The sequence below is a fragment of the Clarias gariepinus genome, chromosome 25 (assembly GCF_024256425.1).
Source record: "Clarias gariepinus isolate MV-2021 ecotype Netherlands chromosome 25, CGAR_prim_01v2, whole genome shotgun sequence".
Taxonomy (NCBI): Eukaryota; Metazoa; Chordata; class Actinopteri; order Siluriformes; family Clariidae; genus Clarias; species Clarias gariepinus.
Window position 1 is genome coordinate 18,833,727 of NC_071124.1, and position 15,165 is coordinate 18,848,891.

The window sequence follows — 15,165 nt, forward strand, 5'->3', positions numbered from 1 at the left end:
CAAAAGAAAACAGATCTCAAACTTTTGAGCAGTAGTGTATATAAGAGTGTGAACACATTTCTGTATTTAGCCTGTGAGTGGATCAGCATACCATGCAGAGATTCACTTGAAAATGTGTTACAGTGTATTGTTTTGGATATAAAAGTAAACTGCTATTTAGAATGTGACATCAGTGCTGCATGTCTTCTTTGAAATCTGTGTATATGCACACCATGCTCCGTGCTCATCATCTGAACTGCATAGTGAGGCAGTGGTGGCTCAAGTTGGGTAGTTTGGGTAGTCATTGGGTTTATGATCAGTAAATTGGGGGTTCTAACACCAATGCAGGTCACACATGCACACATATCTATACACACCCACATACACACACTATGGACAATTTAGGAAGGCCTAATTGTTTTTTTCTTTTGGGGTCAATTGCACTCTGGTGCGATATGAAATAATTGTACCTAGTAAGGAAATAGTTGGATGTTTTACCATTAGGGACTCGGATCACTTTTCCCTAAAGTTTGGTTTATTTTGTTCAATGAGAACACAAGTGTTCTGGGCCTGGGAACCGTGCCCGAGTCAGCTGGAAAAGGTGGCCTTGAACTTATACAGCATACTCGGGAACAGATCAATTTAATGTTTAGAATGTGACATTGTCAATGCCGTTGGTCTTCTCTAAAATAATAATAGCGTTAATATTTTGATATTTAATATAGATTTTTAAAAATAGATATTAATAATAGTAGGCATGGTCTAAAGATTGACTTCCTCCTTTTAGTCTTAAACGGTGGCTCATGTAGGGGTACACTGCCACCTACTGTATCGGAGTGCAAAATGAGGACGTGTACCCGAATACGGAGGATAACAACAACAATAATAATAATTATAATAATAATCATTATAATCATTACCATAATTATAATCATAATGTAAAAGTTGGCCCATGCAAGAGAGGGGCAAGGGTTACAGGGGTAAGGTTTTTATTTATACACTATGTGAAAAAAAGTTTGTGGACACCTGACTGTTTTTGAACATCCAGTTCCAAAGTTGTTCCCCCTTTGCTAGTATAATGATCTTCATTTATTTGGTAAGGCATTCCACCAAATTTTATAGTAGAGTTGTGGGGATTTGTGTTTATTTACCCATAGGATGATTAATGAGGTCAGGCAGTGATGTTGGGCAAGAGCCTATGGTCCGGTTTGCATTGCAATTTAACCCAAAGTGTTCAGTGGTGCTGAGGTCAGGGATCTGTGCAGACACTCATGGTCTTCCACTTCAATCTAACCAAACCAAGTGTTCATGGAGCTCAGTTTATGCACAGGAGCATTTTTATACTGGCGCGAGTTTGGGCCTTGTTTCGTATAGAAGGACATTGTTATTATACCGCTCCATAATTTTATCGTTTGTAGGGCAGATGATATCATGGTGTGATTAGCTTCCCTTTAGGGAGTATAAAGGGTTGTGAAAAGTACCCTAACTTCTGCCCTTACAAATGAAAATAAAGGTGACTATATTACTTTTAGGGTGCTCCCATGTGTGTGAAAACTTGAAGTACCCGCTAGGGTCTCCCTACATGCAAGGAAGCCCCTTCCAGAGTAAATTATATAATTCGGTACCTACTAAAAAGTGCTCCTGTTTGCAAGAAAACATACAGAAGGGCTCTCTTGTATGCCCTTACAGTTAAGAATACGTAATGATGAATACCCCGCTGTCTTACAGACAACCTGTGTCCCCAAGGATCTTATAAATGCAGAATGAAGTTTAATCTGGCAACCCTGGACTAAGGTTAAGGCGTTACCATAATTAAGGGAATAAACTCGCACTTTTCAGCTGGCTAGATTTTGGCTAAGAAATACAAATGAATTGAATTTACAGTTAAAAAATTAAAGCGCCAATTAAAATGCCAGAGTATACACATTTTTAATATATACTACTTTTTTTATCAGACGCTAAAAAACACCTACAAAGTAATTACAAAATAAGAAGCGGTTGTTGTATTACAGCCCAAGCGTCAAAAGGACACGCCAAACCGGAACCGGAAATAAACTTATGGACTTCCTTTGTTTTGTCAGAAGTGCAGAAAAAATCAGGAAGATGGGACCGATATCCTCAAAATGGATTCATTTGGTGCTTGTTTGTTTCTTTTATTCGTGTAAGTCCTACAAATGATGATTAAATTATGAATTATGTTTGTTGTAATACATACGTTACCTGGAAATTCGTGTTTGGTTCTTGCTAAAATTCTGAGGAGACCGTTGCTATGGCTGGTTAGCCGGGAACAACTAGCTTGCTTCAGCTCCACTCATCTTAGAGAGCACACGTTTTTATTCATGTACTAGTTCACACTTTAAATGTCTAATTACTTTTTACAAATACGTTTATATAAAGGTTGCGAGTCTGTGTATGTATAATGGTATAAGGAGTCACATGACTACATAAGAGTACATGATCCTGAATCATGTGTTTCTGTTTCAGATGTAAGCTGTAGCTCGGTGGAGCAGAAGATCTATGTGGTCCTGAACAAGACGACTCCCTGTGTCCGGCTTCTCAATGCCACCCATCAGATCGGGTGTCAGTGTGAGTACACGGTGACACAATGACATAATCCGGCTAATATAACATTATTTCCACTCTTTAATTTGACGTGGTATCAAAAAGTTTGGAGACTAGTTTTGTAACACGCCAGCAGATGGCAGCACACACAGTCACAGGGAGCACCGACCTTCATAAGTCAGTGTGCCAAAAGACATATATCAAGAGCGGTGCATCTGGTGCTATTTCGACCGCATGCATTACTACGTCTGCTATTTCATCATAGATGGCAAATAAAAAGAGCAAACGATACGTTCTGTGTGAAACCAGGTAAATCTGCCACAGAGATGTTAGACATGACTCAGCAAGTTTGAGGTGTTTTGAGTGGCACGTGCACTTCAAGAGCAGAAGATGACAAGAGGTCAAGAAGACTTTCAACATGTTCAGCCACCAAAAATGTTGAAATGTTTATGCATCCCGTCACCGAGGTTTCCTCACATGTGAGCTTCTCACCAGAAGCACCGACGCTACTTGCCAGATTTTGCTTCTGTGAAATTTGCCCCCTTCCAGAAGATGAAGATCCAGCTCAAATCGCAAAAGGTGGTTGACACGCCTCAAAAAGAGGACTTCATAACATATTCCAGAAGCACCATGAACTCTGGAAATGCTGTATTTTCGTGCTAAGGGATTATTTTAAAGGCGATAATGTGTAAATGTTACTTTCCTATAAACAGAACGAATCTCAAAACTCTTTTGATACCACCTCGTATATACAGGTTAATAACCGACTGGTTTGTTCGTACAGTATGACACATGAGATCTGTGGAAGGTTTGGAAGATCTACTGCTGTATGTGACCTATATTTATGCAGTGTGACGTTACTACAGGAAGCGAACACTCTACACTTACCCTCATCTTACAGAGTGCAATCTTGCCTGCTTATAAAACACTAAAGTCATAAAGTACACTCAGAGGTGTATATGTTCAACATGTAAGGATTGAAACACCATATTATGCGCAGGTACAGGAAATTGATCAATAATTGACAGATTTAAAAATAAATGATAGAAAGAAAATCTAAATAAAACTTGTACACCTATGAGTCATTCTGTAATTTGGGGTACATTTCACACAACTAAAAAAAAAAAGTAAAAAAAACTCAATAGTTGTTCAGGTTTGTTACTTAATTCAGTAGTTTTTGTTGCTTGATTGCTTGATGCAGCCCAATAATTTGCCCCCTTTCTCAAAAGGCTACTTAAAAAAAAATGTTTACACTGTACAGTATATGTACTAGCTGCAAACCGTAAACATTAACAGTTTTCTTCAAGGTAAAATATAGTTTCTCTACTTAGTCTGACTATTATGTTTTAAACAGAACTTCGTCTCAGTGCCCGGTGACTCCCATCAAACAATCGCATTTTTGTTCTGTGACATAAATTTTTTCCTGCTCCAAACAAACATGTGCTCCCCTCCTTACGGGAGCAGCATCACGACGAATACTGTATTTAAAACGGTTGGATTTAAAAAATGTGTTAATGAGCGTGAAAGTGTATTGAGACTGATACAAGCTGATAATGTTGTGGGAACAGTTGCTTATTGTTTACACGACTGGGTACCATAGTTAACAGTTTTGTTGTTTTATCCCATAATTTCAGTGACAGGACTGGCTGACCACTTCTCATTTTTAAGAACATCATATTTGAATAAATAATTTGGTGCAGGTCAAAAAACGGACTGTAAATCGTACCAGTGTACGTAACATAGATGACGGCCAATTAATATACTCATGCCCATGAGCTATTAAAAAGAAAAAAAATCAAAGAAAATGAGAGAAGATTTACCACTCTTTAAAATGAAAGCCACAAAGAAGAATGAGATAATTTGACAAGTCATTAATAAATACATATCAAAATAATTTATCAAGTTATAATAAATTGCATTTATTTATTTATTTAGTAATATTTAATTTGTGATAAATCCCATATTAGAGAACCACTCCTATACAGGTTGGTGGGTTGAAAGAAAAAGCTACGCCTATTTCTGATTACATTCAAAGATGTGGAAGAATGTTGAGATGAAACAGTCATCAGTTACATTACAGTCATTCCTTTACCCCATTGGCTTTTTCTTGTTAAGAATAAATGATGAACAGGACATATTTATTAACATAAATATTTTTATATTTTATATATTTGTTTAAAACATAAGGTTTAACACTCCCTGTGATTGAGGTGATAATCTTAGCAATGAGAAGAAACAAATCCATATGGAGCTATTTTAAAATTACAAGTAAAAGCAAATAATCCCCCTGGAGCATGTGGCATAACAGTCTGATAAACCTTAAATGTATGATTTGACTGCCACTGTGGGTAAACTGGTTTGTCAGATAAACTTAATGTTTCTTCTGTGCGTGTGGGTGTGTATGTTTGAATTTTCTAGCGTCCATATCAGGAGACACAGGGGTTCTCCATGTGCTTGAGACGGAAGATGATCTTGACTGGATCACCAAAACCGGACCTCATGCCCCGTACATGGTGCTCATGGAGTCGCCTGCCTTCACCAGGTGCTGCTAGACACACACACACACTTACACACTTTCTGTTCTTTATGCTGTCTTCTTTCATTTTGTTATTCCTTATGCTTTACCTTGTTTCTTTAAAAAAAAAAAAAAAATTATGACATGAGTTTTTTTTTGTTTTTTTTTTTTTTTACCGTCTCGTTTTCTTTTTAACAATTATTTTATTTTCTCATTCCTTTTATGTTTGCATTGTATGTGGGGTGCTCAAGTCAAACCAGGGCTTGTGAGGAAATTTCTCGATAAAACCGATTGGGAACTCCCGAGACCTTGATCCGCCTGTTCAAGAGGCCTTGATCCGTTTATTACAATTAAAGAGGAGGCGCCTGCATGACAAATAGGATAGGAAAATGAAGCAATAAGTAAAAATAATAATCCAAGGAAAAATAATAATACTAATAATATTTACTCCTTTTTATTTTGTTTTATAGCTGTTTACCCATAACTAACGATGATTAAGCAGAAAGGTATGCGAAGTGTGCCCCAAGAATGACCCGTACACACAGAGTGCAAGAAATTGAGGAACTTTAATAAAGTCTAAAATACAGACAATGCAGGCATAAAATTTCGGTTCTGCGTCGCAGTGATCCGAAATTAAAAAAAAAGTTTTCGGTTCTGCTTTGATTCGGACATAAAGTGCGAAGAGATAGACTTCCTATTTTAAGAGTGAACAATAACAACATTTATCATTTTAAAAAAGAAAAGAAAAATCGAATTAATCACTAATCCTCAGCAATACCGTCCTCAGAGGAATAAGAGCGCTGATAAGGGACTGATTGTGGCAATTTGGATAAGGCAGCACCTGCTCTGCAGAAGGATCCTCAGGCGAGATGAGGAAAAAAGTTATGCCTGCGAGCTAAAATTAAACAGAGAGGATTTTAATAAACATGGGCCCAAAGAAAAATCTGAAAATTGCACTCCAAAAAATTACCATAATACGCATTCTACAACTGAAATTAACCTTTACTTTACCAATTATAACTATTATACACAATTATAGTCCACTAAGGTCATACTGTACTATAGTCATGATTCTAAATAGAATCATGTAAATAATTCTGATCAATAGGTTCATAAAAAAAATAATAGTATAAAATAATCGAACTAATAATCAGATCAATGTGATTACTCTAAACTAACTATCAATAGTTATATAAAGAATAAATACTAATTTAAACATGATCATGCAATGATTTAATTAATCTCTTTTCTTAGTATCCAATAATTAAGCACATTAGTTACTAGTTGATATACAAGGTCAAGATCATTGGAAAAAACATATGGTTGTACAATAATGTATAATAAAAACTAATAATAATCAAAATAAATATTAAAGTACTAATAGATAAAGAATTTCTATATATGTAGAAGCATACTATGGACAGTTAAAGACAAATCAGATATGATGGGAATAATAAGGACAGAATACTTACACATCTTGAAGAGGAAGATTTTTTTTAACCTACAGTGGTCAATAGTCTGGTTGAGAAAACAGGAACAAGCCAAACTTTTTCCAAAAAAACGTAACGGGGAGATGCCACATCAATCTGACCTGAACAAAAGTAGCTTACATCTAATAAAAAATTAAGTAACTATTTCACTTTAGGAGAAGCAAACAATGATGATGTTGCTAAGTAAGGGTATATAAATCATGTAAAATTAGAGAAGTGAGGCGATCTTGTGAAATTTTCGTGGGGTATCTGTTGTCTTTGGGCTAGCCAGTCCAGTGCTGTCCATTTACTTTTGGTTGCAATTAACTTTTTTGCTGTTTCAATACTCAAGTAGTTATTGGGTTTTTGTTTGAAAAATTGGTACAGTTCACAAAAATTGCCACAACGGTGTACAGAGAAAACTTTCCTGTCCTAATTGCTTTTTCTTCCTTTATTTTGTTCTTTTTTCAGTCATTCCTTTCTACCCCTTTCTTCTTATCTTTTTTACTTTTTTTTGTTTTTTTTTTCCCTTCCCTCATGGTTTTGGCTTTTTTCTTTATTGCTTTCTTGCTTAATTGTCTTTACTTTACACTACCCCCTTTTTCATATTTATTTCTTTTTTTCTCACTTTTTGTGTGTGTCCACCCTGTTGGTTAGTACTGAGCGTGTCCTCTCTCCATTTCTACATGCAGGTCCACGATGATTAGGCTGAAGGACTCCAGCCGGGTTGCAGGAGCGGCGGTTATTCACCTGACCACACCACCAGATCAGGGATTCTCTCCTCACACGTCGTGCCCCAACCAGAACACAGGTTTGTGTGCACAAGATTGAGTCTGTGTGGGAGAGAGAGAGTACAGTCAAGCCCTTTGTTTTTGTCTGCATATGTGTGTTCTGAAAAAGTTTTTACAAAATTGTATATAGGCCACAGAGTGGGGAAATAAAGTAAGTGACTACATAGTAGTTTTTGTTTTTTAGTATAATAGAGTAAGTGTTGTGTGGTGTTGTTTTTTTTTTTTTTTTTGTTTTTTTTTTTGGCTTGATTGCCGTTAGGTGTGTACACCGAGTCTTACGGCCCTGAACTGGCCAACTGTAGCACTGCAGTGTGGAACCCACTGGGAAACGGCTTGTCCTATGAAGACTTTCCTTTCCCTATTTTCTCTCTCGCCGATGACAACGAGACGCAAGTCATTCGCAAGGTGGGCTTTTGTTCCAGAGCAACTTTTCTTCGAAACTCAAGTGAATTAGTCTCAAAGCCAGCCATTACACATGCTTACACCAGTCTCGAAACACCACAAGCAATGTTAGTCTTGATACACACATTAGGAGCCGTATGCTCACAAAAAGATATCTGTGCTGAGCTTAACATGCGTTCAAAGCTCTCAAAATGCTCAAAACATCACCGGTTCTTTGTAATCCTACAAGTGGTGCTTTAAACTAGGGATGCGCCGAAAATTTTCGGCCGAAATAGCATTATCGGTTTCGGCCGAAACGTAAGAAAGCGCCGAAAATAAAAGCCGAAATTGTCGCCACGCCTCTCCCATCCTCCCGTCTCGTTCGCGCTGTCATTACGCATCAAACACGGAGTATGTCGGCGGTTTGGAAGCACTTGGAAGCAAGTTTTGTTATTGTTAAACAGCCTTATTACTGTTATTTATTATCAATAAAAGTTTGATTGCTTAATTAATTTGTAGTTTTTTTAATACAAACAAAAAGAAAATATTTTAAACATGTTTTTTAATGAAGCCACTTTCGGTTTCGGTATCGGTTTTCGGCCAAGTGCATCCAAAAATTTCGGTTTCGTTTTCGGCCCAGAATTTTCATTTCGGTGCATCCCTACTTTAAACTATTCCCACATTGGCATCCCGTGTGGTAGGAGTGAAGTATTTGCTTTGTTTAGAAATAAAACCTATGGGATAATTATTATGTCTAATTAACAATAATAATAATAATTATTATTATTAATTTTATGTTTATTAATAATAATAATAATAATAATAATAAAGTTAAACGTAAAACCCTTGTATTTCAAGTTTTTTTAGTGTTTAAATGGGGCCCTTAGTTTATAACAGATAAAACTGATGTTATATGAAAAACATTTACTCATGTTTAATTTACTCATGAAGCTGTTGAATTAAGTAATTTTTAAGTTATGACATCTTTATTATACCACGTGATAATTTTTAAAGGTTCAAGCTCCTAAAATTGTAAGAAAATCAGAAAGAATTTTAAATAAAATCGGCATGTTTATAAAATTATGATACTTACAGAATCTCAATATTAATCAAATTGCCATCTTGGTATATTCCCGTCACTAGTGTACAGTGAACACAAAGCTATTTGGGATTTGGTCTGTATAATCAGGAGAGGCTTAAACTGAAAGGGGAGCAGGTCTTGAAGCCGATTAAAGATGGAGGATCTTTACATGGAATTAACGCTGCCTAAAAAGGAAAGAAACGATTAATTTAAAAAGGAAAGAAACGATTAATTTAAAAAGGGTTATAAGCAAATATTCTAGGCAGAAAACAGGAATATCTTTATTGCAGGTTGTACATCCTTTTTTTACTTTTGTCTATCTTTCTCTCTCTTTAGTGTTATGAGGATCACAACAGACGTGTAAATGGCAGTGCTCCTAAGTACCCCCTGTGCGCCATGCAGCTCTTCTCTCACATGCATGCAGTCACAGACACAGTGACCTGCATGCGACGCACGGACCTGCAGAACAGCTTCAGCATCAACCCAGGTACGAACACACGTGTATGTATATGTTTACATACGCTCTCTCTCTCTCTCTCTATAGAGTTACATAGTTGCATGCACACATGCACACACACATTGAATATAGTGGTAGTGTTGCATCAGGAAGGGCATCTGGCATAAAACCTGTGCCAAGTTGTTTTTTGGGCTCCTTTGTCTGTCTGTCTGTGTGAGTGAGAGTGCGAGTGAGCGTGGCTCTCACTAAAAAGCAACCTGCTGCCAGATAAACAGCCTGTATTGCTGTATTCATGTACACTGGTTCTGTTTCTCCTTCATCAGAACAGCTGTGCGATCCTCTAAACGACTACAACGTGTGGGCGACCATCCGCCCCATTAACGCCACCGCCAAGGGACACAAGGAGAATGAGAGTATGGTCATTGCAGCAACCAGGGTGAGTGCCGAGGTTGATGCGGAGAGGAGCATTTCTGTCTCCTGTAGCTTGTGTTTTTTATTTTCACGCTGCAGTAAAAGTAGCAGCCAAGAATAAAGCTGTTGGATCAGTAAAAAAAAATAATTTGGCATCGGTATTCAGTTTACAGTTTAAATAGTCAGAAATTAGCGAAATGAGCAACCATCTAGAAACCTAAAGAAGTACAGAGATTACGTTTTGAAAAGGGTTGTTGGGAGTGCTCTCTGAAGTAGACAAGCAATTTTTTTCTCATTTGCACCACTATATTTTTGAGAGTCATTCTTTCTCTCTTTTTCTTTTTTTAGTTGGATGGGCGATCGTTTTTTTATGACGTCGCTCCATCAGCAGCGGGAACCGTCTCCGGCATCGTGACGCTCCTGGCTGCCGCAGAGGCTCTTCGCTCTGTCACTCGAGTGGCCCCGCCTCCTCGCAATATCTTCTTTGCCTTTTTCCAGGGGGTGAGTGTATTTTTGTGTATGTGCTTCTGCGCCGTCACATTGTGCATATGAGTGTATAAAACTCCCCATCTCCATTTATTGTGTGTTTTAGGAAACATTTGATTACATCGGTAGCTCCCGGATGGTGTACGACATGCAGAAAAATAAGTCAGTGATCGATTTCGACAACGTACACTCATTTCTGGAGATCGGACAGGTTTGTGACAAGCCCAGCCACACTTATTCTTTTATTGCACAGACGCACATACAACACAGTATAATCCTGGTGTATTGGCAGGTTGGACTGTGGAATAAACAGACGTTGTGGGTGCATTCGGATCCTGTTTCTCGCAGGAACGACACAGTAAACAAGGAGGTGGGTAATGAAAAGGGGCAAGGAAATAAAATCAAGCAAAGCATTTCTATCCCTCAGCATTCTTGTTCAACCCATTCATTGGTTCACTTCTGTTTTGTTTTTTTTTGTTTTTTTTTCAAGGTTACATCTCTGGTGGACAACATTAAATCTGCAGCCTCCACAATGGCTGTGTCATTGGATGAACCAAATGCCACTCAGGCCTTACCTCCCTCCTCCTTTCAGCGCTTCCTGAAGGTTCGCCCGATCCCCGGAGTGGTGCTGACAGACCATCGATCCTCGTTTGTCAACAGGTGTGATTTGTATATATCCATGTTAAGACAAGTGACATGTGGATGCCAAGGTATAAGAGTTTCCACGTTATGTGAATTACAGGATCCAGATACAAGTGTAGCTGTACTGCTAAATAGTACCATATGTCAAAGAAAATACAAATGTGCATGCTTCTTGAAAGAAAACTTTATTAAATGTTGTTGTATAGGTATTATGAGAGTCTGTATGATACGGCACAGTACCTAAACGTAAGCTACCCTCCCAACCTGACCCCAGAGGAGCAGCTAGAGTATGAGACAGAGGCTGCCAAGGTACGATTACCTTAGTCAGGAGTACTTTTATGTCAGTGCAGTTATTGTTCAGTAAAAGCAGAGGTTGTATGCTCAATATCCCTTTTTGTGTCTTTCACCTCTTTTAAGTCTTTGACTGAAGTGGCTACTCTGGTAGCTCGTTCGCTGTATAAGCAGGCTGGAGGGGAAGATGTCATGCTGAAAAACATCACTGCTGACACAAAGACAGTGAGTCCCATGACTAGCTAATTCCCTCATATGATCACATGATCTGCCGCTGGAGGAAGAGATCATATCTGTCTCTGTCTCTCTCTCTCTCTCTCTCTTTCTCTCTTGCTTTCAGATGGCCAAGTTATTGTATGGCTTTTTGGTTAAGACTAATAACAGCTGGTTCCGTTCCCTGCTGCCGTTTGACGTAGTGTCCAAGGAGCGCAATTCTATCTTGGGTTTGTTTGTTTTTTTCGTCCTAAATATGCTTACTTAAGACATGCTCTTAAGTGCTCCCTTAATCATTCTTGTTCTTGTTTTTTTTTCTGGCATTCTCTGCAGGTTCAGGGCCTCCTCAGTACTACGTCAGCCTGTCGCAGATCCAACAACCAAAGAGCGTCACCACCTTCGTAAAGTACGTTCTGGTCAATATGACCGGTTCTGCCACAAACCTGAACCAGAGCCAGTGCCAGAATCCAAACGACACCCCCGGAGAAAGCAAAGATGTACGTCGTTATATGTCTCTTTAAATTAATACACTTGGATACACTAAAGCTGTAAGATTCGTTTTTCCAGGTTCCTGTTCCAGAATCTGTCTGTGCACTTGTTCATTTAATTGCAATAAGAATAAACTTTTGAAAAGTTTATATCAATAAGCAGAAGATAGGAGCTCTCCCACTTCCGTGTTTGGGTCGTGTTTAATCCGGTGCTGTAACTAGGTTAAGTTTTTAGCATTTCTGGACATGACACAAAGACGTAAAGCCTTTAAACCAGAAAAGCTGAAAACAGCATGGTAAACTTGACTCCCCTGTTAAATGTGTGCCCTTTTAAGAATAAAGATGTCGTTGATATGTTAAATTAGAAATTCATTAGTTTCTTAAATTCAATTTTATCGACTCAGGAACAGGAACTCAGGAACATTTCCTGATCATTAAAAGTCACTAAAGACAAAGGACTTCTCCACACTTTAATAGTTTAAGTCGCAGAATATGCCCGTGCCATATTGATCTGGATTCATCAGACCACATTTTTTTTTTTTTCCCTTTCCTATCATTTTATACGATAGCGTTCATATTATTAGTATGCATATAAAGACACTCGCTCAGTGTTACACTGGACTAAGTATTTTCTTAATCCTGTTTCAGCTGTACGTATATGAGTGGGTATCTGGCACTGCTTCAGAGAACCACACAATAGGGGAACCTTTTTGTGCACGCGCACCTGTGCGCCTGGCAAGAGCGGAGTCTCCCGCCTTCGAGCTCCGACAGTATGGTTCCAGGGAGTACTCCACGTGGACAGAGTCGCGTTGGAAAAACATCGGAGCACGTATCTTTCTAGTCGCAAGTCCACAATTACAGGTAACCTGGTCATTCCAGTTGATTTTGTTTTATTAGTCATTAGCAATTAATTAAAAGTTCACTTTATGTTTATGCAAGTTTTTGTCTCTCCCTTGTCTCTCAGATGCTGACATTAGGAGTAGGTATAGCTGTCTTACTGGTCTCTATAGTGGTGACATACTTCCTCAGCTCAAAGGCAGACATTCTTTTTAGTTCTGCCCACGATGCCCCAAGTACCACATACTGAACACACTCATGCACAGCACACAGATCATCTCCCACTCATGTACATTAATTCAGACTTTATTACCACTATCCAGTCTCCTGCATTAATTTATAACTCAGTACCACTGTTCTATCCCTGGAATTACAGCATCAAACACAGATGTCTATGCATCGACCTGTCTTTGTGCAAGGAAATTTTTCTTGAACGCAGACCTGCTCTCCTGAAATAACTTTATTCATAACTGGTAGAAAAAATGCACCCGTAATATATAAAGACTTTTCCTAGACCTGGTTACACTGGACTGAATGTGACATTTTAAGGCCAGGTAGACAGACTGTACAGAAAATGTGAGTAGGAGGAAAATCATTTCTTTTTTTTCTTCTTTTTTCAAAATTGCTGAACTTTCATTTGTGCTTACTGTACTCTGGGTTTGTCACTAATCTGAAGTTTCTTTTTTAATGTATAAATAATGCTTATGTCATTTGCGTGTGTTTAAATATTAGAGAAGTGGTTTGTAATTTTTAGAGCCCTCTGTTGTTTGGAAAACAAATAATTTGTATTGAGGATAAAAATGGCTAGCTCTTTGTCCATCTGGCCTCACCAGTACAGTTAAGCGATTGTTGTATGATTTTTGAGGTGCCTTTTAAGGAAAATCTTGGGAAGCATTGTTTTGACTAGGAGATGTGCTAATTTCTGGGCCAGAAAAAATCTGAAAGACTCAGATCCATAAAGTCTATTACAGTATTGTGAGTCACACATTTTATAAATGGTCTCTAAGCTTCTGTATTTAATAGATGGTGTTTAAAATGGCTTTTAGAAATTACAACCTGCATCTTTAATTTGTGCGTGTGCGTGTGTGTGTGTGTGTGTGTGTGAAGTGTGACTGAAAATGAGGAGTGTGATAACTGATGAGTATGATGAATATGATTGCATCCATATGATCATTTGAATATAAACAGTAAGCAGTATGTGCAATAGGTGTAACAGTATCCATTAAAATTTTAGTGTACGGCCTCTCAAAGAGACTACATTATTTCTCGTCCAATCCGAAAGACCACTACTAACCTCAAAAGATCACAAGGGCACAAGGAGAAAGTAACTATAACTGTCTTCTGTAACTATAAATCTCTGCAGTTCCAATATTCTGCAGTTCTAGGTGTTTAATATTAAACAGATTGAAAACACTGATAAACCAAATCAACAGTAGACTAAATGTTTTAACTTTTTTTTTTTTTAATGACATGAGAGTAGAAATTGATGAGTTGATTACTGAATAAACTTGTATTATTTGACAAGGCTTTCTTTTGTTATTATTTCATTTAAAAAATCTAGGTTATTTTAAATAACTAATTTGTTCATAGTTCGGGTAAAAGATCTGATGGTCTAAAAAAAATGACGCGAACCAAACACTTTATTTAGTAACCATCTAACCTGATTGTCATTGGCCATGTTATCTTGAAAAGGATCATTAAATCATTAGGTAGTGGTATGTTTTCTAGAGTATCTTTCACCATTTAAATACGGCTTATCCACGTCATGCTTGCAGTGTACAGTATGTGAAGCCTATTGTCTGTTGGAACAGGCAATAGTTCACCACATGGCACCTGGTATACATACCACTCATTTATTCAGTGCCAAGAAAAGGTATTTGCCCATTAATTTTGCCCATTAAAATAAAATTTTTTTTGCATATTTGTCACTCTTACATAATTGAGTAAAGTAATTGACATATTTCATTCTGGAAAAGGGTTAGTAAGCCATTTCTAAGGCTTTGGGACTCTAGTGAAACATGGCACAGGATTGGCTACAAAAAATTACTCCCAGTGCACAAGGATGACTCATTTAGTGTGACAATCTGAGGCTGCTTTGCAGCTTAAGGACCTGGACAATTGTCATGATTTATAGAACTGCTCTGCCAAAAAACGAATGTTGGCCATCAGTTCATAACCCCAAGAACACTAGGCTATAAAGCAGGACAATGATCTAAAACACACCAGCAAATCCACCAAAAGCAAATTAAGGTTTTGGAGTCGCCTATTCAAAGTCAAGACTTAAATCCGATTGAGATGCTGTGGAGAGACCTTAATTTTTAATTCCAATTCTTTCGGAGACAATCACTTTTTCACATAGGGCCAGATAGATTTTAACAGTTTTCCCTTTAATAAATGAAAACATCATTCAAAAACTGCATTTTCTATTTATCTTGTGTAATATAAAAAATTGTTTAAAGATCTCAATCATGTAAGTGTCACAAATATGCAATAAAAAATATTTAGGAAGGAAGCTAAAACTTTTTTACAGCACTGTACCTAAGGCCAATTTATTGTCAGCCC

The 15,165-nt window shown here is 37.7% G+C and overlaps 1 protein-coding gene across 1 annotated transcript; it reads left to right on the top strand.

Moving 5' to 3' along the window:
* The first annotated feature begins 2,035 nt into the window (after positions 1-2,035).
* Positions 2,036-14,129, top strand: ncstn (nicastrin). Its single transcript, XM_053486655.1, has 17 exons — positions 2,036-2,140; positions 2,464-2,565; positions 4,960-5,083; positions 7,218-7,336; positions 7,576-7,721; positions 9,115-9,265; positions 9,559-9,671; positions 9,995-10,147; positions 10,239-10,343; positions 10,425-10,502; positions 10,623-10,792; positions 10,981-11,083; positions 11,192-11,290; positions 11,406-11,508; positions 11,612-11,775; positions 12,415-12,627; positions 12,731-14,129. Exons 1-17 carry the CDS (start codon positions 2,038-2,040, stop codon positions 12,851-12,853), a joined length of 2,169 nt encoding a protein of 722 aa, XP_053342630.1. The 5' UTR covers positions 2,036-2,037; the 3' UTR covers positions 12,854-14,129.
* Positions 14,130-15,165: the final 1,036 nt, after the last annotated feature.